This window comes from Anolis carolinensis, chromosome 1 (genome assembly GCF_035594765.1).
Source record: "Anolis carolinensis isolate JA03-04 chromosome 1, rAnoCar3.1.pri, whole genome shotgun sequence".
NCBI classification, from domain to species: domain Eukaryota; kingdom Metazoa; phylum Chordata; class Lepidosauria; order Squamata; family Dactyloidae; genus Anolis; species Anolis carolinensis.
Genome location: NC_085841.1, coordinates 191,659,280 through 191,683,951, shown reverse-complemented (window position 1 = coordinate 191,683,951; position 24,672 = coordinate 191,659,280). Strand labels below are relative to the sequence as shown.

The window sequence follows — 24,672 nt, the reverse complement described above, 5'->3', positions numbered from 1 at the left end:
GTTTGCTAGCAGTTTTCTTTTCCTTCTTCGTTTATTACTGTAAGTACTTTTCTTCTCTACCAGAACCACCTCGGTTTGTTAAAAAGCTGAGCGACACCTCCACTTATGCTGGGGAACCCACGGCACTCCGAGCTGTTGTAGAAGGATCCCAGCCTATTTCAGTGGTGTGGCTGAAAGACAAGGGTGAAATTATTCGGGAAAGCGAAAACATCCAGATTTCCTTTTCGGATAACATTGCGACTCTTCAGATTGCAAGTGCCGAAACCACAAATGGTGGGAAGTATATCTGCCAGATTAAAAACGACGCTGGAATGAGAGAATGTGCAGGATTTTTACAAGTTTTAGGTCGGTAATGACTTCTGTCAAGCAATTGCGGTGGGAATGCTGCCATCATTTTTTTCTTAGTCTTATTGGGTTTTTTCTTTTTAAACTCAGCTTTGTGCATTTATTTTCTTCCTTCCAGAACCAGCTGTGATTTTAGAAAAACCAGAGCCCATGACAGTTACTGCTGGCAATGCCTTTACTTTGGAGTGCACTGTGGGTGGGACTCCTGAGTTAGTTGCCAAGTGGTTTAAGGATGGAAGAGAACTTGCCAACAGCCGTAAACATCAGATAACCTTTTCAAACAAAGTAGCAACACTGAAGGTTTTCTCTGCAGACATGGACGACAGGGGGCTGTACACATTTGAAGTACACAATGAAGTGGGGAAGAGCACCTGTACTTCTTCCGTGGATATCTCAGGTTAGCTAGGGATCTTGCGTCGTTGTTCCCATTTTCTTTCCTTCAAGACTATCTCTCTTTTCTCAAAACATGACTTTGTTGTTCTCTTTTCTTACACAGACCACATTGTCCCACCTTCATTTGTAAGAAGGTTAAAGGAAACCTTTGGTGTGCTGGGCTCCTCTATTGCTTTGGAGTGCAAAATTGCTGGCTCACCACCTATTTCAGTGACTTGGTTTTATGGAGGAAATGAGATTTTCAGTGGGGATAAATACGAAATCGCCTTTTCAGATGATGTTTGTGCTTTGAAGGTGAATGCTCTGGATTCATCTGATACAGGGCCGTACACTTGCATGGCTACCAATGCCGCTGGCTCTGAAGAATGCAGTGCCTTTTTGACAGTACAAGGTCAGTAAAAGCTTCTCCAAGCCATCCAGTACAAATATTTCTACATTCTGTTAATCTTTTGATCTTGGCAACATCTTTCAAAGATCTTCCAACTACCTGCCACATCTTCTAACATTTTAAACCTTGTGTATGCCAATCTAGAACCTCCCTCTTTTGCGAAGACACCTGATCCATTGGAGGTTTTACCTGGAAAGAGTGTCACATTCAGAAGTTTGATAAGAGGAACCCCTCCATTCAAAGTGAGCTGGTTTAAGGGAAGCAGAGAACTTGTGCCTGGGAAAACATGCAACATCATCCTAGCAGATTCAACTGCAGAGCTGGAATTATTTGAAGTAGGACCACTACAGACAGGGGATTATACCTGCCTTGCCAGTAACGATGCTGGCAGTGCTTCTTGTACCACCCATCTATTTGTGAAAGGTTGGTCCACATGGTATCCCAAATCTTTATGGTGGCATGTACACATGGGTGCCCATGTATACACAAAGACAGTGATTGATCTGACCCTCTCTTTTTGTATGACTTTACTTTAGAGCCAGCTGTATTTGTAAAGAAGCTCAGTGATTTCAGCGTCGAGCAAGGCAAATCCATTATCTTAGAAAGTACATTCAATGGAACTCCCCCACTTAATGTTGTGTGGAAGAAGAATGGCTTAAACATTACACAGTCTTCCAAGTGTAATATAACAACAACAGATAAATCAGGCATACTGGAAGTTCTTAGTAGCACCCGAGAAGATGAAGGAGAATACGTATGTGAAGTTGCTAATGATGCTGGGGAGGATGTATGCCATGCCTTAGTATCAATCTTAGGTTTGTTCCTCTCTTACGTTGTCTGGCTATTATTGCACTGATTGCCATTGTAACATTGACAGAGTATTAATTATGGACATTTGTTCTTCAGAACCACCTTATTTTGTTAAACACTTGGGCCGTGTGGAGGTGACTGTTGGAGAACCAACAACTTTGCAATGCCAAGTGGCTGGAACACCAGAAATTAAAGTGTCATGGTACAAAGGAGATACCAAGCTAAGGTCTACACAGGCTTATAAAATGCATTTCAAGAACAACTTGGCTTCACTTGCTTTCAGCCAAGTGGACAATGCTGATATTGGTGAATACGTCTGTAAAGCAGAAAACAGCGTTGGCTTTGCTACTTCCACAGCAGTATTGACTGTCAAAGGTGATGACTCCATTTTGAATCAGTGACTCTTATTAAATTACAGCCATATAATTGTGTGCAATGTTATAAAAGCCTGACTTGCTCTGTAGTGACAGCAATAGGGTGTTCCTATTCCATAGCCCTGACATGTACACTGGCAGTATGATTTAATATTATAGAAACCAGAGATCTATGAGTTGCTCCCTTATCCCCATATTTGCAACCTTCCATTTCTCTTCACACTTAGCAAATGATTTGTGTTCTGAACATGAATAATTAGAATCAGTTAGAGGAGGCTAGGATAGGATTTTGGAAGCATGCATAGGGGGAGAAACAGGATGTATTATCTACTTGTTGGCATCCAGTGTATGAAGCTATTATAGCCATAGTGAAAGATTTATGATCAAATTATTCCTGTGAATCTCACAGGAAACTGTTATATTCTGCTATTTGTCTTTGCAGACCGTAAACTTCCTCCTTCATTTACGAAAAAGCTAAAAGATATTCAGGAGACTCTTGGCTCCCCAGTTGCTTTTGATTGCCGTATTATTGGCTCTGAACCACTTCAGGTGTCATGGTATAAGGATAAGGTGTTGTTGCACGATGACGATAACATTCAATCAACCTTCTTAAACAATGTAGCAACTCTTCAGATCTTGCAAACTGACATGACTTACTGTGGCCAATACACTTGCACAGCACAAAATGCACTTGGAACTGCTTCTGCCAGCGCCAAGCTCCAACTCACAGGTTTGTAAACTACCATGTCCAAATCTTCTCTGATACTCTTTCAGTTTTAAAAAATGGAGAACAACTTACAGAGATGTGTCAGCAGGGAGCTGGTGCCGTTTTGAAGTTGTAGCCTGAATTATCTTGTCATTTTTCCTTCATTTTGTAGAACACCTGAAACCTCCATTTTTCGATGTGAAGCCTTTGCCTCTAGATGTTGCTCTTGGGGAAAGTGGTTCTTTCAAGTGCCATGTCACAGGATCAATGCCAATGAAAGTCACCTGGGCAAAGGATAACAGAGAGATTCGACCTGGCGGCAATTACAAGATTACACTGGTAGAAAACACAGCCTCACTGACTGTCCTTAAAGTCGGCAAAGGTGATGCTGGCCTTTACACTTGTTTTGCAAGCAACAGTGCTGGAAAAGACTCTTGTGCTGCTCAGCTGAGTTTCAAAGGTAATGGACGAAAACTGCTGCATTTCTTTCATCTGCCTCTGTTAGGTAAAGTAAAAGAAATTTAAAAAAAATTGAATCCTTTGGACTTTGGAGTGGGTACAAGTAGATGGCATTCATGATGGAAACTAGCAGCTGATAAATCTCTTCTTGAAGTTTTGGCATGAAGCTATTTCCATGACAAGAGAAACCCAATACTGCACTAGGTTTTATATTTCTTTCTCATAAGACTGTCTAAAATTAGCAATGTTTAGTAATAACTAGACTGAACATAGACTGTCCTTTTAATATGTGAAGTTTAAGTGGGGTATCATATTTTTATTTGATAAGATGTAACTGTTTTTTCACAGGAGGATAATCAAACTTTATAAATCTATAATCTAAAATGAGAAAGGAACTTAGTGTGCATTTTGGTTTAAAAAAAATACAGTCAGTACCTTCCTCTGGGGCCAAGGTAGTGTGATTTGCCTATAGTTATCGAATGGGTTTCTATGGCTGAATAGAATCCAAATCAGAATCCTAATCCATTAACCCAACCATTACCACACTCTGGTTCTATATAGCCCTCTTGTCTATATGATTATAGATCAGTATCTATTGTCCAGAGCCACCAGTGGCGTGACAGATTAAACCATTGAGCTGCTGAACTTGCTAACCGAAAGGTCAGTGGTTTGAATCCAGGGAGTGTAGTGAGTTCCTGCTATTGGCCCCAGCTTCTGCCAACCTAGCAGTTCAAAAACATGCAAATGTGAGTAAATCAATAGGTACTGCTACAGCGAAAAGATAACGGTGCACCATGCAGTCATGCCGGCTACATGATCATGGAGGTGTCTACAGACAATGCTGGCTCTTTGGCTTAGAAATTGAGACAATCACCAACCTGCAGAGTCGGACACGACTAGACTTAATGTCAGGGGGAAATCTTTACCTTTACCTTATCTATTGCCCATATCTATACCTGCCTTCATATATATTAGTAAATGATAAAAAGCTTTACCAACTGAACTTCTTAGTAAGTTGTTCAAGTCGCTAAAACTCTACCAGTTTAAGAAACTTGAACTCAGAGTCCCAAAATAGATTAAAAGCAAGGAATTGAAGCATATTTACAAAGAAGAGAAGAAAGTAAGACATGTTCCAGCAGCTCTGTTGTCTTCACTCAGCTTGTTACCAGCAAAATGGAAATCCTTGGTGCTTATTTTCACTTTTTGTTCTTAATGACAGTTTTGACTTTTTCTCTCTTGGGCATAAAATTCTGGATATACATTTGAGAACAAGAGAAAAAAAACTTCTTGTTATTAGTGCTGCTGTGTGGGGAAACCCTACATTCTGAGCTCTTGCATACCTGACACAAGTAGCCTTCTTTAGACATTATCTTATGAATGCATTTTTCTTCTCCTCTCTCTTCAATAGAGCCACCACGGTTTACCAAGAAGTTAGATTCCTCCAGAGTTGTAAAAGAAAACGATTCAACTCGATATGATTGCAAGATAGCTGGTTCTCCAGAAATCAATGTAGTGTGGTACAAGGGTGAAACTCAAATTCATCCCAGCAGCAAGTACAGTATGTCCTTCACTGATTCTTTGGCAGTCATTGAAATGCACAACCTGAGTGTTGAAGACAGTGGAGACTACACGTGTGAGGCCCAAAATTCAGCGGGTAGTGCCAGCAGCAGTACTTCACTGAAAGTGAAAGGTCAGAACCTGCTCCTCCTTTCATTCCTCCAATCTCCCTGGTTTCAAAATTTGCTAAAGCAAAAATCTCTTTGCTAAATAAGCCAACCCTGGTTTTTCTTAAAGATCAATGCCACACCATTTTCTTTTGCCTGGGAAATTTCTCTCCGGTATCTTTAGTATCCCATTATAATTTACATTTCTACTCCTTTGCATTTACCGGAAATTTAATCTGTTTTGTTTTAAACAGCTGCTCCTGTTTTCCACAAGAAACCCAGGCCAGTAGAAACTCTAAGAGGATTTGATGTTCACCTGGAATGTGAACTCAAAGGCACTCCTCCCTTCCAAGTATCATGGTATAAAGACAAAAGGGAAATCAGGAGTAGCAAGAAGTACAAGATATTGTCTGAGAATTATCTCACTAGTATCCACATCCTCAATGTTGATGCTGCGGATATTGGTGAATATCATTGCAAAGCAGTCAATGATGTTGGAAGCGATACTTGCATTTGCTCTGTGCTGCTGAAAGGTTTGTAAAAGGCTTTTCCTCAACATCTGCTTTCCACAGCAATTCTGTCTTCATCTTTACTCTTTTGTCCATCACTTACACATTTTCCATCTCTTTGTCAGTACCCCCTAAATTTGTGAAGAAACTCCATGATATCACTGCTGTAGTTGGGGAGCCAGCTGAACTGCAAGCCACAGTAGAAGGATCTGAGCCCATTTCTGTCCTTTGGCTGAAAGACAAGGGAGAAATCATCCGAGAAAGTGACAACCTTTGGATGTCCTATTCAGATAAAGTTGCTGTCCTTCAGGTTGTAAATTCAGAGCCATCCAACACTGGAAAATATACTTGCCAGATTAAAAACGATGCTGGAAGTCAAGAATGTTTTGCTACTTTATCAGTTCTAGGTTGGTATAGATTTCTTAAAAATGTAGTGCAGAGTTACATTATTGCAAATTGCACCATTCTGTTTACAAATGTGGCTGTAATTTGCATCTCCTTCCAGAACCAGCAACTATTGTAGAGAGACCAGGACCAATGACAGTCACATCTGGAGATTCTTGTACCTTAGAATGCACCGTAGCTGGAACACCAGAGCTCATTGCTCGGTGGTTCAAGGATGGACATGAGCTCTCTGCTGATCATAAGTACAAAATCACTTTCTTCAACAAAGTGTCTGGGCTTAAGATTTTGAACGCAGGACCACAAGACAGTGGAGAATATACATTTGAGGTGAAAAACAATGTTGGCCAAAGCAGTTGCACAGCATCAGTGCACGTTTCAGGTTAGTTGGTTAACATGGGGTTATTAACTCTTGTCGTTGCATGCCTTTTGGTCATTTCTGACCTATGGCAATTGTAAGGGGAACCTATCACAAGGTTTTCTTGGCACGATTGGATCAGTTGCTTTTGCTTGCCTCCAGAGAGTGACTTGTCCAAAGTTATACAGTAAGTTTCCACAACTGAGCAGGAATTTGAACCCTCATCTCCAGAGTCCTGCTCCAACACTTAAACTGATACATCATGCTGGTTCTCTACTTATCTTTTCTATCTGACATAAACTGAATTGTAAAATCTCAAATACCTGCAACTTGGGAAATAGTTGCATGATATGATAGTGGGGAAGCTTAGTATCATATTCTCAATACATTACATAGGAGATGTTCTAAAAAGGAATACAGTATTCCCTCACTACTTCACGGTTCACTTTTCACGGATTTGCTGTTTCGCGGTTTTTCAGTAAACTCTAAAAGACTATTATAAATCATAAAAAATTACAATGTACGGCCTAAGGAAGGGAAGAAGGAGAAGCCAAAGGGAGAGAAAAGGAACCCAAGCGGCAACGGGGGGAGAAGGGGGTGATTTATCAACACACGATTGGTTGATAAAGACTTGAAATAGTGTATAACTACTAAAATAATGTATAAATATTAAAATAAATATAGCGTCCCTACTTCACGGATTTTCACTTATTAGGGAGGTCCTGGAACCTAACCCCAGTGATAAGTGAGGGAACACTGTATATATGTATCAATGGATCAGCCTGCTTTCATATGATTGCCTTCATTTGAGTTGTGTTGTATCATTAGTTTATGCCTCATGACATGGAGTCTGAGCATGAATGTAATGAACATGTCTTCCAAAATGAAAAGAGGACAAAATCCCACTAAAAACAAAAAGTTAAAAGAATGAAGAACTCTGAAAAACTGCTTCCACCCAATGATGACTGTATGTTATAATGGTTTATCTTTCCTTTACTCTCCACAGACCGTATTATTCCACCTTCTTTCACAAAAAGGCTAAAAGAAACGCATGGGCTCTTGGGTTCATCTGGTGTCCTTGAGTGCAAAGTCATTGGGTCACCACCTATCTCTGTGTCTTGGTTCCGTGATGGTTATGAGATCTCAAGTGGAGATAAATATCAGGCAGCCCTTACAGACAACACTTGTTCTTTGACAGTGAATTCTCTTGAAGAGTCAGATGCTGGAAACTATTCTTGCATAGCAACTAATGTGGCAGGATCTGATGAATGTGATGCATCTTTCATAGTAAGAGGTAAATATTGAAATTGACATCGAAAATATCAACATAAAATGATTAGAAAACCCTCTAAACTCTTTTTGATCTTCCTTTCTCTTGTAAACATATTCATGCTGAACTGTGTTCAATTAACACTCTTTTTGTGTGTGCTTAGAACCCCCGTCTTTTGTGAAGAAACCTGAGCCTTTGCAAGTTTTATCTGGAGCAAATATAACTTTCACAAGCATCATTAAAGGATCCCTGCCGTTTGATGTGAAGTGGTTTAGGGGGAGTGTTGAACTAGTCCCAGGACACAGATGTAACATCTCTCTGGAAGAATCGGTTGCGGAACTGGAATTGTTTGATGTTCACCCTGTCCAAAGCGGAGACTATACTTGCATTGTTACTAATGAAGCAGGCAAAATATCTTGCACCACTCACCTGTTTGTAAAAGGTTCGTCTTTTTTATTCTTTGTTAGTGTCTCTTCTTGTGTTTAAAATAGAATGGAACTATAATTCTTTCACCTTTATCTAAAATCTGCATGCCTGTTCTTTTTGCTAGAACCAGCCAAATTTGTGAAGAAATTGAATGACTTCAATGTTGAGAAAGGAAAACAGATAATCTTGGAATGTACATTTACTGGCACACCACCCATTTTAGTCTCTTGGAAGAAAAATGGAGTAAAAGTATCTCAGTCAGAAAAATTGCATATCACCACTACGGAGACATCTGCCATATTGGAGATATCTAACAGCAAAATGGATGATGCTGGACTTTATTCTTGTCATATAGAAAATGATTCAGGACAAGATAATTCTCAGGCTACAGTGTCGATATTAGGTTTGTAGCTTATTTAAAATCACAACTAGTATTTCTTGTGAGATCTTTCTAGAGAACGGATTGGTTTTGTAACTAAGCATCTGTGTGTATTCTTTAGAACCTCCTTACTTTCTGAGAAACCTGGAACCTGTTCAGGTGACCACTGGAGATTCTGCATCGTTACAATGCCAGATTGCTGGAACACCAGAAATTATTGTATCCTGGTACAAAGGAGACACAAAACTAAGAGCAACTGCTACCTCTAAAATGCACTTTAAAAACCAAGTTGCTACCCTTGTATTCAACCAAGTGGATAGCAACGACAGTGGAGAGTATATCTGCAAAGCAGAAAATAGTGTGGGCGAGGCTGTTTCTTCAGCACTGCTGTCTGTTCAAGGTGAATAGTGCAATATGGTTTTGAAAAGTGTCGACAATAATTATTTATGATAGTTTCAAAAGGCTTTGGAAAAGAAATCAAATTTTATTTAGGTAACACCTATGCTTATAATTCTTCCTCAGTGTTCAAATTTTCCATAGCTTCTGAACAATCTGAGTGTATATCTATGGCTTACAAATGGCCAGACTTTCTCTTTTAAATAATGAAATATTAGTTAAACTTTCAAATTTACCTCCTCCAATATAGCATTGATTATCAAGCTGATGGAATGCGAGAAAAGGCAACGGTCCCTGTTCTCATAAATCTGGAACATGTTAATATCTCATTTGAATTCAATTCATTTACATGAGAATTAGTTACAACTAAAATTAGTACAATTAGCAATGTATGTTGTAGCATCTCTTCATATTTTTAATCTCTATGGAGAGCATTATGCAGCTGTAATAACTGAATTATTCTGTCAGTAGCCATTCAAATAATCTCAAAGGTGCAACTATATCCCTTTGCATTTATTATACAATATTTATATTATTTCAGAGCTAAAACTTCCTCCCTCATTTTCACGGAAGTTAAGAGACATTCATGAAACGGTCGGTCTACCAATTACATTTGATTGTGGAATTACTGGTTCTGAGCCTATTGAAGTCACTTGGTATAAAGATGGTGCACAAATAAGAGATGGTTATAATGTGCAAACATCATATTTAAATAATGTTGCAACTCTACAAATTTCACAAACTGACATGAGCCTTGCTGGTCAGTATACTTGCACAGCTTCCAATGCTATTGGAACGGCTTCTTCAAGTGCCAAACTCATCCTTACAGGTTTGCCATCTACTAAATCTCTTTCTTCTTTAATATGCTTCTTAGCTGGGGGTTGGACTGGATGGCCCATGTCTTCCAACTCTGCTATTCTATGATTCTATGATTCTATGTTGAACTTATGTTTTTATGACACATCTTCATATAAACCCATTGAATACTATGCTTTAACTTGAGCATCATCTTTTCAGTGTTGCTTTGCTTATCTTGAAGCTTTATTCATTAAGATGCAGAAAGTGATATATTACTTCTACTTCTTCCAAACTTTAGAAGGGAAGACTCCCCCGTTTTTTGACATCCCCATTGCACCTGTTGACGCAGTTGCCGGTGACGGGGCTGACTTTGAATGCCACATTTCTGGAACGCGGCCTATTAAAGTTACATGGTCAAAGAATAACCAAGAATTAAAAACTGGAGGGAACTACCAGATCAGTTTTGTGGAAAATATAGCCCATTTGACAATTCTGAAAGTCAACCAAAGTGACTCTGGAAAATATTCATGTCATGCTAGCAATGAAGTTGGAAAGGAGTCTTGCACAGCTCAACTTAATATCAAAGGTAATACGTGTTTCATATATGGGTGGATTCCATGATAACAAAATCTTAGCTTCTGTTTTAAGAACTGTGAACAGTCTTTCACTTGGACAAAGGGCATTTTTGTTCATTCCTCTTATGTATGTGTGTGTGTATATGTTTGCCTTCAAGTCAATGGTCAATTTATGATAACACCTGAATTTCAAATGGTTTTCTTAGACAACGAAGACTCAGAGATGATTTTTACATTTCCTTCCCCTGAAATATAGCCTATAGCATCAGGGAAATTTTAGGGTATTTAGGGTTTGTCATTAGTCCCTTTGTGCTCATTCAAAAGCCATTATTGTCCTGACTATTGGATAATTTTGAAGTAGCATAGGAAGGACTATCATTGTTTGGCATCAACAAAAATCAGAGATACCATTTGCCTAAGTGACTTTCTGCTTGTCTATATCCTCTCTGAAATCCAACAATTAGTATTATATATTCCATGTGAAAGCATCAGTATGTCTGCAATTGGGAATATATCCACGTGGAGAAATCCCAAAATCCATTATTGCACATATGAGAAATAAAGGAAAATATAAAGGATTCAAACAATGATTTTTTTCTCAAAATGTTTTTCAAGATTTTGGCAAGCTAATAAAGCACTATATTATGTTGAAGAAAGCCTAGGGATAGCGGTGGGTTACAAATCTTGAGCATATTTCTTTCTTTATTTCAAAATCATTCTGAGTGTTCCATTTTAAGATTCTTTTCAGAACTTGAAATATATCTCCATTTCCTACAGAACGTCAGAATCCACCTACATTTACCAAAAAGCTATCGGAAATGGTAGAAGAAACAGAAGGGAATGCCTTTAAACTTGAGGGTCGTGTTTCTGGTTCTCAGCCTCTGACTGTTTCTTGGTACAAGAATAACCAGGAGATTTATGAAAGCCATAATTGCAAACTATCTTTCCAAAACAACATAATTCTCCTTCACATTAAAAATGCAGGACAACCTGATGCAGGCTTATACACCTGCAAAGTGTCCAACGAAGCTGGGAGCACACTATGTACTTCTACTGTGGTCATTAAAGGTTAGTTCATTTCACAGCTGACTGCTTCAAAATCTTCCTTCATCGGTTTGTATAATGTCATTATTTTCCAACTATGCTTACCTGAGTTAGAAGGTTCATTAATTTCAGTTGTCATTCTGTGTTTGATAATGAAATTTGATTGCATAATAAACACAGGCATCAGGTGGCAGTACTAATAAAATGACAGATAATTCTACATACATATTTCATGGCTTGAAATTTCTGTCACTAAAATCTGCTGTTGACTAATATTTTCAGTAATGCATCTGTGTGTGTGTGAATAAGATACAACATGAATTATGGCTGCAAAGAAACATTTCCCAGATTTTTTTTGGTTTTTAAGTTTGTAGGTAGAAATTATAATTTCTTCCTCTTTCATAAAATGTTCTTTATTGCTTAAGAGTATACCAAAACTTTGATTGTGTCGATCATGGGAAACTATGGATTGCTCTTAATGAAATGGAAGTTTGTATTTTCTGTTCTGCCAAGAACAGAAAATACTTGGAAAACATTTTGCAACTAAACCATGGGCTATAATTTCAGATTGAGAGTGTCTTTCCTCATAATTATGAGATGTGATGATTGATAGATAGTATGTTTATTCTTACATAGAACAGCTGTCGATATAGAATTTACTAAAATGCTTCAAATAGCCTTTCTCTTAACAATAGTATCTTTAGTTTGTATTATCTGTTATAAACTACTGATAGGGCATTACTGCACAGCTGCTACTTTTGAAAACTCATTTCTCTCTTGTTCTTTTCTTGCAAAATATTAGCTTTGCATGTTACTTTAAAATATCCATTTTACCTCTTCAGTCTGATATGTGACCATAGACATCTCCTTTATATACATAACGACTTCTCAATTATAAATGCTCTACCAAGGCAAATGGAATGCATGCTTCAGGATGAATTCCATTACACTCTTCCCCAAACTGTATCTTGTTGCTGAAGACAAATTGATATCTAACTATTTTTCTATTCTTGCTCTTTTTTATCATTTTGGATGTCGTTTTAGAACCCAAAAAGCCACCGGTGTTTGATCAGCCACTTAAACCAGTAACCGCAGATGAAGGCAAAATCATGCAGCTCAGTTGCCATGTCCGGGGTTCACAGCCAATTAGAATCCAGTGGCTTAAAGCTGGGAAGGAACTGAGATCATCTGATAAATGCAGCTTGAGCTTTGCTAATGGAACTGCACTTTTAGAACTCCAAGCAGTTACTAAATCCGATTCTGGAGAGTATGTATGCAAAGCTACAAATGCAGCCGGAAGTGATTCTTCCAAGTCAAAAGTGACAATCAAAGGTATGCTGAAACTTGAATGTTTAGGTAATCTAGTAGTGCAGTATCAGTTCACGTAGCATCTCCTTTTATAGTAACTGCAGACCACCCTCACATATATTTGTGCTCATTTTTTCTGGGTTCATTGCTACATGTTGTGCTATGACTTGTATACGCATCACTGGGTATTGTCTACCACACCAGCAAGAATCACTTACTTCAGAGCTTCCCCTGAACTAATTCTTACTGGGGTACTTCTATTAAGACAGTCAGCCCTCCACATTTGCAAGTATAGTAGAGTCTCACTTATCCAAGCTAAACGGGCCGGCAGAAGCTTGGATAAGCGAATATCTTGTATAATAAGGAGGGATTAAGGAAAAGCCTATTGAACATCAAATTAGGTTATGATTTTACAAATTAAGCACCAAAACATCATGTAATACAACAAATTTGACAGAAAAAGTAGTTCAATACGCAGTAATGTTATGTTGTAATTACTGTATTTACGAATTTAGCACCAAAGTATCACGATATATTGAAAACGTTGACTACAAAAATGGCTTGGATAAGCGAGGCTTGGATAAGTGAGACTCTACTGTATTATTTTTTGTGGAATTGATTATTCACATAATTTAATTAATATGTTCTCTCTAGGAATTGCTAGGTCCTCCAGCTTGACTCTGCGGTCAGTTTCCAATGGAAGTCGCACTGGAGAACATAGAAATTTGTAGAGAGAACATTTCTCTAGGCATTTTTAATCCCCCCTCCCCCCAGCATGATTCTAGTTGACAATAGCGTTGTGTGGAGGACATAGAGATTTCTGGAGAGGTTTTCTCTCAGGCAAAAAGAATAATCCACTTCATCGCACTGAAGCAGGGAAGTGTTTGGTAGAGTATGTTTATAGTAGTGCTCAGTCATACTCCATTTAGAAATGAAATGGATGATTTCCGACCTTCATCACACTGTTAAATCTATCCATGTGATTCAGTTGTACTCAGGATTCTTCAGTTGATTTGCCATCTCGCTGTAATCTCTAGTCACCACCCTCCACCCCACCCCACCCCCAGTGATCTCTTGGCTGCCATCCTTTTCTCCCTCCCTCCCTCCCTCTCTCTCTCTCAGCTGCCCTCTGTCTTGGCTGCCCCACCTGGAAAAAGCCCGGATCGGCATCCTTTTCTCCCTCTCTCTTGGCCTTCCCATGCAACACAAAGCACGGACATATCACAAAAGGGAAGGGAAGAGGAGGGGAGGGGAAAGAAAGGGGGAGGGGGAGGGAAGGGAAAGGAAAAGAAAAGAAAGGACCCAGAAAGGATATTAAAGAAATGATTTTGGCAAAGTAAAAGTTTGGTGAGCAAAAGGTAATGGCGGAACTTTCCCTAACAAGGGTATTTTTTATTCTTCCCACAATTTCCCCTCCCTCAAATTGGGGAAATGTTTCATTCTAAACCTGAGAAAAGTGAATGCCATCACATTACATAATTGCCCATTTTGCCCGTCTACAGCCAGATCATTATCAAAAATCCACTTCCCAAGCAGCCCTTGAAACATAAAGAATGCTCTAACCTACACTTGAATTCAATCTAATGTGATGAACACAGTGGGTTACCTGTAGCACATCTGAAGTGTTTGACTCAGTGGAATTTAATCAATGTGATGAAGTGGTTGGTTTTATTTGTGTTTTTCCAATTTTGCGGTGGGTCTTGCACCCCCTAATTCCACTAAATGAGGAAGGCTGACTATGGTAGTATAGTGCAGAGAGAGAAAGAATAAAATAATGCAAAAAGAATCCAGTATATAAGCTGGACAGAATTTGCTGCCAGTTTTGTTCAATGGTAATTACGTTTTATCTATATATTCATTTACCATATAACTTATATACCTATAGAGAGATTATCTAAGTGTTGTAAACATTACACGCTGAAGCATAATGTCCATTGTATGATTGATAATTACTTAGTTTGAGTTTGATTGCCTTGTGTTTCACAACTTTATGCCTTCAATTTGCTTTCCAGAAAAACCAACAGCTGCCCCAGCGGCCAAGAAAGCACCAACTGATGGAAAGCTGTACTTTGTCTCAGAGCCTCAAAGCATTACTATCCTAGAAAGTAAGCCCATTTTTTAGAATTACGTTGCATTTGATTTCTATAGCAGTTTGTAAGTTAGGCTGACTATTATTTCCTTCAGCCTGTGAAAGATATTTTCTCCATTGTTTTTCCCCACCAGAAACCACAGCAACATTTATTGCTAAAGTTGGTGGTGATCCCATCCCCAATGTGAAATGGATGAAAGGAAAATGGAGGCAACTAAACCAAGGCGGTCGCATTACTATTCAACAGAAAGGAGATGAAGCCAAGTTGGAAATTAAAGATTCAACAAAAACAGATTCTGGGCAATATAGATGTGTGGCTTTCAATAAACATGGTGAAGTTGAAAGTTTTGCCAATCTCCAGGTTGAGGAAAGGAAACAAGAAGTAATTGAGGGTGATCTTAGAGCAAAACTGAAAAAGTAAGCAGTAGAGTATTCTTAAGAATATAATTTCAATCTTTGATCGAAACAACACATTTGAAAAATCTACAAATGATAACCAAGATTGCCCCCTAAACACGTTTAATTAAATATTTCATTTAACTCACTGGGACTTCTCTTTGACTAAATATACTTAGGATTGTGCTGCCTGTTTCTTCTTACAGTCTGTTATTGATTACAATATTCAGATAGTGGTAATCAAATTACATGATGTGATTTGTAACCTTTTCAGTACTAAAGACAAAGAATGTTGTAAATTCTTGAATTGATCCTTACTCTAAGCATCATGCATGACATTTTTAAAAAGGTAAATTGTGATATACATCCTGTTGATTAGTTCTTGTAAATTAAGGCCCCATCTACACTGCCATATAATCCAGTTTCTGAATCCAGATTATCTGCGTTGAACTGGATTATATGGTAGTGTAGAAACATCCTAATTGTTGGAAGGTAAGTCAACACCTGGAGCCCCCGGTTACGCAGTGGGTTAAACCACTGAGCTGCTGAACTTGCTGACCGAAAGGTTGGCAGTTCAAATCCAGGGAGCCAAATGAGCTCCCACTGTTAGCCCCAGCTTCTGCGAACCTAGCAGTTTGAAAACATGCAAATGTGAGTAGATCAATAGGTACCGCTCTGGCGGGAAGGTAACAGTGCTCTATGCAGTCACATGACCTTGGAGGCATCTATGGACAATGCCAGCTCTTCGGCTTAGACAATGCCAGCTCTTCACCAACCCCAAAGTCAGACACAACTAGACTTAATGTCAGGGGAAACCTTTACCTTTACCTAAGTCAACACCTGGGTAAAGATTGTTTCATTAAATTAGTTTATTTTAGTTAGGACTTAATGATAAGATTCAAACATTTATTTGTGTGAGTTCTTTAACAATGTAGGAGAAACCCAACATGCCTTTAAACATGCTCTTCTTTTAACTGGATAGGGCCCATTTAATTTGATGATGATGATGATGATGATGATGATGATGATGATGATATGCAAAAGTATGGTGTGGGAGATGATCTTTCCTAATTCCTAATTTTTCCTTTTCCTCCCTTCAATTTCCTAAAATCTGCTTTGGAGGTCTGGTTGTCTTTTCAGAGCAGTGTGAAGATTTCAGGGGATTAAAATCAACAAAAATGTCCTCCTGACCCTTTCCACAAATGGAAAGCAAATTCTAGATCTTTGTGCCTTCCAGGGGCAGACAGGGCTCTTTCATTCAATGAATTCTGATCAATTGGACATACTTTTCAGTTAACATGTATATGCTTGCACTCTAGCAGCCTTTTGCCATTAATAGTTTCTGAGGATGCAGATTTCTAGAGCCATATATACAGTTGAATGCATCAAACAATTTAATACAGACTGTAAGAAAAGGAGCGTTGATATCCATTGCTTAACAAACAACTTGTATATATTTTATAGAACTCCAACTAAAAAGAAAGAAGATGAGGAAGAAAAGGCCATTGATATCATGGAACTTCTAAAAAATGTAGATCCCAAAGAATATGAGAAATATGCACGAATGTATGGAATTACAGATTTCCGAGGTCTTCTCCAAGCTTTTGAATTGCTAAAGCAAAGTCAAGAAGAAGAAACCCATAGACTGGTAAATATTATTTTTAAAAGTAGTTTTTAAAGATGTTGCTCTGTGGTTGCCATTAAAGATATACTCAGGGTTTGAGAATCCCAAATACTCAGTTTGCTTGCTGACCCTGACTTTCTGTGAAATCTAGAGATTACTATTTAATAATGATTTTGGAGGCCTTTGAAAAGCATGAAGAGACCGTCAAAGAACTTCACTTTCTTTCCCAGTCTTCATGGGCATCTTTTTAACAATCCTTCATTAATAATCCCAATAAAACTGGACTGAAATTTTGGCCCAGCTCTATCTGGCCTATGAAACTTTCATCTTCAGTGTTCTTCCAAAGGACATGAATCATCAATCCTTAAATGCAATATAAATAGTCTAAGTCAGTGATTCTCAACCTGTGGGTCCCCAGATGTTTTGGCCTTCAACTCCCAGAAATCCCAACAGCTGGTAAACTGACTGGGATTTCTAAGGGCTATAGCCAAAACATCTGGGGATCCACAGGTTGAGAACCACTGGTCTAAGTTGTTTGGTAGTAGGGCAACAGGAAAATAAATCAGTAGTTGTTCAAGCTTTAGAACGTGTTTTTGGGAGTCACTTCTGACATGTTAAAAAAATTGCATTTCAGAGGGATTACAGCTGAACTATCTTGTGTAAAAGCAATGTTGAATCTCCAGTGGGTGCATATAAGAGTATTAGATTAAGAAGGTTTTGCAAAACTGAATAGATGAAAGGATAAAAGAGTTTTTTCTGTTGGTCTTTATTTCAACAGGAGATTGAAGTAACAGAGAGATCGCAAAAGGAAGAACAAGAGTTTGATGAACTTGTATCATTTATTCAGCAAAGACTTACACAGACAGAGGTAATTAATGCCTTATATTCCTAACACTTGTGCTAGATATTTACATAGTTATAACACAGTTTGGTCTGTGCTTTGAAACAGATATTCAGATATATGAAACATGTTTTTCAGCCTGTTACTCTGATCAGAGATATTGAAAACAAGACTGTATTAGTAGACGAAGATGTGGTATTTGAATGTGAGATTAAAATAAACTATCCAGAAATCCAACTGTCCTGGTACAGAGGCACAGAAAAACTGGAGTCTAACAACCAATATGAAATCAGAGTTGAAGGTGACCGACACACACTTAAAATCAGGAATTGTCAGCTTAAAGATCAAGGAAATTATAGGGTGGTCTGCGGGCCACACATTGCTGGTGCTAAGCTTACTGTGATTGGTAAGTGCAACATTCCTATTTGAAAATGACTTACAGCTTGAAATAGACAATATGTGATATTTGCTAAAATGTGCCCTTTAATCTGCTAACAGAACCTGTAATTGAGCGGCCTCTGCGTGATACTGCACTCAAAGAAGGCTTTACATGCTCCTTCGTGTGTCAGTTCTCTGTTCCTAATGCAAAACCCCAATGGCTTAGAAATGGAAAGGCCATTAAAATAGGAGGTAGATATTCAACGGAAGTCTCAGAGAAAGTGCACAGACTCATTATCAAGGATGTCAGAACCGAAGACCAGGGGCGCTACACCTGCAGGTTTGACCATCTAGAAACAAATGCTGACCTCACAATTGAAGGTGTGTAAAGTGATATCTATCTATCTTATTACAAAAATAAATGTTAACTAAGACAAAGAGAAAAACAAAGATGGGGCATAATCTCAAGGATCTTTTTTTCTTAATGTCCAGTGTTTATTTTATTTCAGCTTCATTTTTCTTCCAACATTGTTACGCTTCTTTATGATAGCAGAGATTTTAATTCATGTACAGTAGAGTCTCACTTATCCAAGCCTCGCTTATCCAAGTTTCTGGATTATCCAAGCCATTTTTGCAGTCAATGTTTTCAATATATCATGATATTTTGGTGCTAAATTTGTTAATTACAACATAACATTACTGCGTATTGAACTACTTTTTCTGTCAAATTTGTTGTATAACATAATGTTTTTGGTGCTTAATTTGTAAAATCATAACCTAATTTGATGTTTAATAGGCTTTTCCTTAATCTCTCCTTATTATCCAATATATTCGCTTATCCAAGGTTCTGCCGGCCCATTTAGCTTAGATAAGTGAGACTCTACTCTATTTATTTCTTCATTTAATATTCTTGTGAGTTAACCTTTCTAGAATCAAAACACTTTTCTTTATCATGTTGTCTTTGTGGCTTCCCTTGAATCACAATAAAGCTCCAGGTCAACTATCTATTATTAAAATCAATTCCCAGTTGATTATTTCAGTGCTGAGGATAATTTCTCTGTATTTCTTTATAATTGATTTGCTTGTTATGATTTTGGCAGAGACATCATTGGCAAAACTTTTTGTAAGCCACAAATCAATAGGAGAAATAAATAATTGTAATGGGTTGTCATGTCATTTTCTTTCAAAAACAGCTGAACCCATTCAGTTCACAAAGACCATTCAGAATATTGTGGTGAGTGAATACCAGTCAGCAACCTTTGAATGTGAGGTGTCCTTTGATGATGCCGTTGTCACATGGTATAAAGGGAAAATGGAACTCAGGGAAAGTCAGAAGTACAGCTTTAGAAATGAAGGTCGTTGCCATTACATGACTATTCACAATGTTACAGCAGATGATGAAGGTAAGGTTACAGACTTTTATTCTGTCTCGTTCTTGTGACTTTTGCTGTAATTTCCAGAAATGACATCACGCTAAATTATCTTTTTTAAAAAAAAAATAGGTGTGTATTCTGTAATTGCTCGCCTTGAGCCAAGAGGTGAAGCAAGAAGCACAGCTGAACTCTACCTGACTACGAAAGGTCGGTACATGTTCTCTTCCTCAAAATGTAGCATGATCAAAACAATGCATTTGAAGTCAATGTAATGCAAACTAATTTTTTTTATTTTGTCTCTTGCAGAGATTAAACTGGAAGTTAAACCTCCAGGTAAATAATAATGTGAATGTCATTTGTGTCTGTTGTATTTGATGTACCAATGAGGATCTGTGGATACCTGTAAATGGACTGCAGTTTTAGCACCAGATAACATATAACATTGTTAATATCTCTATACTAAGGTAAAGGTTTCCCCTGACATTAAGTCCAGTCATGTCTGACTCTGGGGGTTGGTGCTCATCTCTATTTCTAAGCCAAAGAGCCGACGTTGTCCGTAGACACCTCCAAGGTCATGTGGCCGGCATGATTGCATGGAGGGCCATGAAATGTTCTAGCTACTGCAAGAAGTTTCACGGCTAGTGGTACCTTACCATGATGAGAGTTATCACATTATTCTAGACTTTTTAATTTATGTGAAGTCGAAGGGTCCCATGTTGCTCTAATTAAAAGATGGGATCATGGGACTCACTAGACTCTCATGTAGTTAAGGACTCCCTGCTTAACAGATAATGACAAATACAGTAGAGTCTCGCTTATCCAAGCCTCTGGATTATCCAAGCCATTTTTGTAGTCAATGTTTTCAATATATCGTGATATTTTGGTGCTAAATTTGTAAATACAGTAATTACAACATAACATTATTGCATATTGAACTACATTTTCTGTCAAATTTGTTGTATAACATGATGTTCTGGTGCTAAATTTGTAAATACAGTAATTACAACATAACATTACTGCGTATTGAACTGCTTTTTCTGTCAAATTTGTTGTATAATATGATGTTTTGGTGCTTAATTTGTAAAATCATAACCTAATTTGATGTTTAATAGGCTTTTCCTTAATCCCTCCTTACTATCCAAGATATTCGCTTATCCAGGCTTCTGCCAGCCCGTTTAGCTTGGATAAGTGAGACTCTACTGTACCACCAAACTGCAGTTTAGTACTGTTCTCCCTTTTATTACACTGGAAATAGGACAATATTGCTCTTCTCTGAGCAGGGGTTGTAATGAGGGCAAGCTGTTTCCTTATTGTGTTGTCGAAGGCTTTCATGGCCGGGATCACTGGGTTGTTGCATGTCTTTCGGGCTATGTGGCCATGTTCCAGAAGTATTCTCTCCTGACGTTTCGCCCACATCTATGGCAGGCATCCTCAGAGGTTGTGAGGTATGGATAAACTAAGTAAGGAAAGGAAAGAATATATATCTGTGTAGAGTCCAGGGTGTGGCATTAATGCTGGCTTCCCAGTGACAAAGGACTCTTGCCATTATGGTAGCTATAGGTAAGCTAGTGCAATGACATGTCGAAGGCCGTGGGAAGTGGGCAAAGTGTAAGGGGGGAGACCTATCTGGTGGCTAGGGTGGAGTCTAGAGTTTCCGATTAGTCACTTTCATAGGCCTGCTGAAACCACCAGATTTTCAGGTCCCTGCAGAAGGATGATAATGATGGGGCTTGTCATCTCTTTGGGGAAGGTGTTCGAAAGACGGGGGAAGGTCCATACTTGGAGAGTTAATATGCTGTCAGTATATAAGACAAAAACAAATTAATCATTCTTGTCTATTGACTTCCCAGATGTCCCAGATGCTAGAGTGGCAGTTCCAGTTGAAGTGCCAGCTGAAAGTAAGATTAATATTAAACATTCTGCTGTTAACTATGGCAGCAAAGTAGTTTGGAATGGTGTGTCTTGCTTATGCATTTTAACAAATGTACTTTCTATTTCTAAGAAATCCCTGCTCTTCCCATCATCATTCCAATGCCAGAAGAGAAGAAAAAAGAAAAAGGTATTACAACGTTACTTATTCAGAACACATACACAACAGATTCTTTCACATATTTCCACTTGCTTGATGCTTACAGTTGATTTTTCTTGTTTAAAAAAAGTTTTCGAAAAGCCAGCTTTGAAGAAAGTCCCCAAAAAGCCTGTTCCAAAACCTGCAGAGGAACCTGCACCTCCTAAAGGTAATATCTGAATGTTTGTTTCAGTGCAAATAATAATAATAATCATCATCATCATCATCTTTATTTATAGCCCGTCCTGTCTCCCCAAGGGGACCCAGAGGAGCTTACCACAATATAAAACACAATGTCAAATGTTCAATGTCAAAGTGATGTATAAAGAACAATATTATTTCAATACAGATGTGGGCAAAATAGTGTCATGGTTTTCACATGTCAGGCATGCTCCTGCCTTTCTTAAGGCCTTAAAGAATTTCAGGGGTGTATATAGAATAGGGGCAAGAACTATCCCAAAGCCTTTTTTACCCCTCCAAAACTTGCAGTTGGCTGCAAATGTGTCCACTTGACTGCTGTTAATTGTGCAATTGAGTTTTGATAAGACAAAACCCATGGCTTTTTCTGTAAACATTACTTTTTTCTTGGTAAGGACACTCTTGCCTTTTCACAAAGTACTTCCAGCACATCTTGCTTACAAGTCATGTTTCTGGGAGCACATGGACCTACTTGTAAGCAAGGAAGGCAAGGAATAGCTTTAGAAGCAAGTAGTATTTTTCTTCAAATAAAACTCCCTGGTTCTTGCACATCACAACACCAAATTTGAGAGGCATTTTAAACACATAAAGTGATGGTACGATTAAGGGCAAGAGATACACAGAAATCTTGGGGACTCATGAAGGAGAGTACACACATACAGGTTGGTGTCTGCATGCATTGTGTGACCACATGATGCCCAACCATGTCATTTAATTTTGGGGAAAACAATGAATATGTGCAAAGTAAACTTGTGTAGGTTTTATATATGCAGTTTGTATTTTGTCACTATGCCTGATTTCAACTTTAGTTTAATAACTACAACTACCATAATGGGTAGTTATTGAGTAAATGAATTATCCACAAAAATAGGTTTATTAAAATTATTTACAAAATACGGAGATTGGCATTTTTTCAATTGAACAAGTTAAAAAAATGTCCAGCAACAAGCTATAATAAATACTTCTGCTTTAGGCTGATGAAGTTGACTGGACAAGACATAGAAACTATAATAATAATAATAATAATAATAATAATAATAATAATAATAATAATAATAATAATAATAGGTAAAGGTAAAGGTTTCCCCTGACGTTAAGTCTAGTCATGTCCGACTCTGGGGGTTGGTGCTCATCTCCATTTCTAAGCCAAAGAGCCGGCGTTGTCCGTAGACACCTCCAAGGACATGTGGCCGGCATTACTGCATGGAATGCCGTTACCTTCCTGCCAGAACAGTACCTATTGATCTATTCACATTTACATGTTTTCGAACTGCTAGGTTGGCAGAAGCTGGAGCTTACAGTGGGCGCTCACTCCGCTCCCCGGATTTGAACCTGGGACCTTTCGGTCTGCAAGTTCAGCAGCTCAGTGCTTTAACACACTGAGCCACCGGAGGCTCCAATAATAACAATAATAATAACTCCCCACAGGTGCCACCTTGACGTGGTGGGGGGTTATTATTATTATTATTATTATTATTATTATTATTATTATTATTATTATTATTATAATTTTTATACCCCACCACCATCTCCCCACGGGGACTCGGAGCAGCTCACATGGGGCAAGGCCCGACCAGCATAATTTACAATATCCCAAATCCATATCCCAAATCAGAATCATAGATCAAAAGCTTCTCTACATGTACTGTTTCAAAACTCAAGCCTTTATTAATCCAACTGTAACAAATAGTCTGTAAAATTTAATGCAAACAGTATTAACAATTGATGTTTAAATTATTTTCTGTTCAAGTTCCTGCAAAGAAACCTCAAGAAATGAGAGTAACTACTGTAGCTAAGAAGAAGGAAGAAGCTTATGAGGAAAGGAAGGAAATCCATGAATTTCGGAAAGAATTTCATGAGGAATGGGAAGAGGATTATGGAGAAGAACATGAATATTATGAAAGAGAAGAAGGTTATGATGAAGGGGAAGAGGAATGGGCATATGGAGAAAGAGAAGTAACTTATGAGAAAAAAGTCTATCACGAAGAAGGTATATTTCTTTCATAAAATCAACAACATTCTTCATGCTTTCTTTGTTTTGTTTTATGGTTACCCTCTATCTTCTGTTTGATTGACCTCCATGGGGTGGATTCATATACTGGTACTACAGTATTTAATGATGGCCAGTTTAAGTGATAATAATATTTTAAAATATTATCCAAATTTAAACTATTTGGCCAGAAATGGAAATTTAAGCTATTTGTCCATAAATGGAAAATAATAGAACAGGATAATATTTTTTAACAAATGGTAGATTTGAGTTAAGCCCAAGAGTGGATAGATGACAAATCGGATAAAGGAAAAAAAGGTTAAGTGAATCACATTTAAACCAAGAACATATTGGTGTTAATATCACTCATGATCAATCACTTTGCTACTTTGATAATTATTATGTAAACTAGGTCTACATTAGTTTAGTATAGATGCTGGACTTGATATAATCTCACAATTAAATTAATGTTTTTCTCAACTGCCCTTAAATATCTCAAACCAGAGCAAAAGGGAAATAAAGCAAAATAAGTAAGATCATGTCTACTTAAATCAATCTGTTAACTGGCCTGACATTTAAGGAAACATAGTTAATCATCACTTTTGCCTAGCCCTGATAGCAACATTATCTCTGTCACAGTGGTTCAGGTGCCAAGAAAACCAGAACGGAAACCACCAGAAATCTCGGCCAAGAAGGAAGAAAAGAAAGAAGTAATTGTAACAAAAGGTATCAAAGCATTTCCTATGCTAGCATGGTTCATTTCAAGTTCTCACAATCATTTTTTTTCAAGTACAAGTCTAGAGACAGAAAATTGCTCCACATCACTTGTTTCCTGCTTGAGAAATTGTGTTTTCAAACCATCTCAACCATAACAGAGCAGCTAGACTTTTGTGCAGTTTTCTGTCAGCATTTGAATGTGCTAAAATGTTCTGGACAATTTTTTGTGCAGAAGAACACATAGGTTTTTTGTTCAAAATACACAAGAAACATGGGATTTTTGTTTGTGAAAAGCCATGTGAAAAATTCTCTAGAACTCTTCGGGATACTTGAACACAGAGAAACTACTATGAAACTACTACTATCTTACATTGGGATGGAAACTACAGTATTT

The 24,672-nt window shown here is 38.0% G+C and overlaps 1 protein-coding gene across 1 annotated transcript in view; it reads left to right on the top strand.

Annotated features, from left to right (window-relative positions):
* Positions 1 to 24,672, top strand: part of ttn (titin) — a 331,374-nt gene that overhangs the window by 120,289 nt on the left and 186,413 nt on the right. Inside the window, exons 77-110 of the mRNA XM_062969136.1 lie at positions 64 to 345; positions 464 to 742; positions 842 to 1,129; positions 1,271 to 1,549; positions 1,663 to 1,941; positions 2,033 to 2,311; positions 2,753 to 3,040; positions 3,189 to 3,476; positions 4,884 to 5,165; positions 5,394 to 5,672; positions 5,774 to 6,055; positions 6,154 to 6,432; positions 7,415 to 7,702; positions 7,842 to 8,120; positions 8,229 to 8,507; positions 8,605 to 8,883; positions 9,421 to 9,708; positions 9,976 to 10,263; positions 11,030 to 11,320; positions 12,341 to 12,628; positions 14,617 to 14,709; positions 14,828 to 15,110; positions 16,554 to 16,737; positions 17,492 to 17,581; positions 17,693 to 17,960; positions 18,053 to 18,313; positions 19,126 to 19,335; positions 19,435 to 19,512; positions 19,612 to 19,638; positions 21,156 to 21,203; positions 21,308 to 21,364; positions 21,465 to 21,542; positions 23,322 to 23,561; positions 24,201 to 24,287. Of these exons, the coding sequence (XP_062825206.1) occupies positions 64 to 345; positions 464 to 742; positions 842 to 1,129; positions 1,271 to 1,549; positions 1,663 to 1,941; positions 2,033 to 2,311; positions 2,753 to 3,040; positions 3,189 to 3,476; positions 4,884 to 5,165; positions 5,394 to 5,672; positions 5,774 to 6,055; positions 6,154 to 6,432; positions 7,415 to 7,702; positions 7,842 to 8,120; positions 8,229 to 8,507; positions 8,605 to 8,883; positions 9,421 to 9,708; positions 9,976 to 10,263; positions 11,030 to 11,320; positions 12,341 to 12,628; positions 14,617 to 14,709; positions 14,828 to 15,110; positions 16,554 to 16,737; positions 17,492 to 17,581; positions 17,693 to 17,960; positions 18,053 to 18,313; positions 19,126 to 19,335; positions 19,435 to 19,512; positions 19,612 to 19,638; positions 21,156 to 21,203; positions 21,308 to 21,364; positions 21,465 to 21,542; positions 23,322 to 23,561; positions 24,201 to 24,287 (7,668 nt within the window). The remainder of the gene's footprint in view (positions 1 to 63; positions 346 to 463; positions 743 to 841; positions 1,130 to 1,270; positions 1,550 to 1,662; positions 1,942 to 2,032; positions 2,312 to 2,752; positions 3,041 to 3,188; positions 3,477 to 4,883; positions 5,166 to 5,393; positions 5,673 to 5,773; positions 6,056 to 6,153; positions 6,433 to 7,414; positions 7,703 to 7,841; positions 8,121 to 8,228; positions 8,508 to 8,604; positions 8,884 to 9,420; positions 9,709 to 9,975; positions 10,264 to 11,029; positions 11,321 to 12,340; positions 12,629 to 14,616; positions 14,710 to 14,827; positions 15,111 to 16,553; positions 16,738 to 17,491; positions 17,582 to 17,692; positions 17,961 to 18,052; positions 18,314 to 19,125; positions 19,336 to 19,434; positions 19,513 to 19,611; positions 19,639 to 21,155; positions 21,204 to 21,307; positions 21,365 to 21,464; positions 21,543 to 23,321; positions 23,562 to 24,200; positions 24,288 to 24,672) is intronic.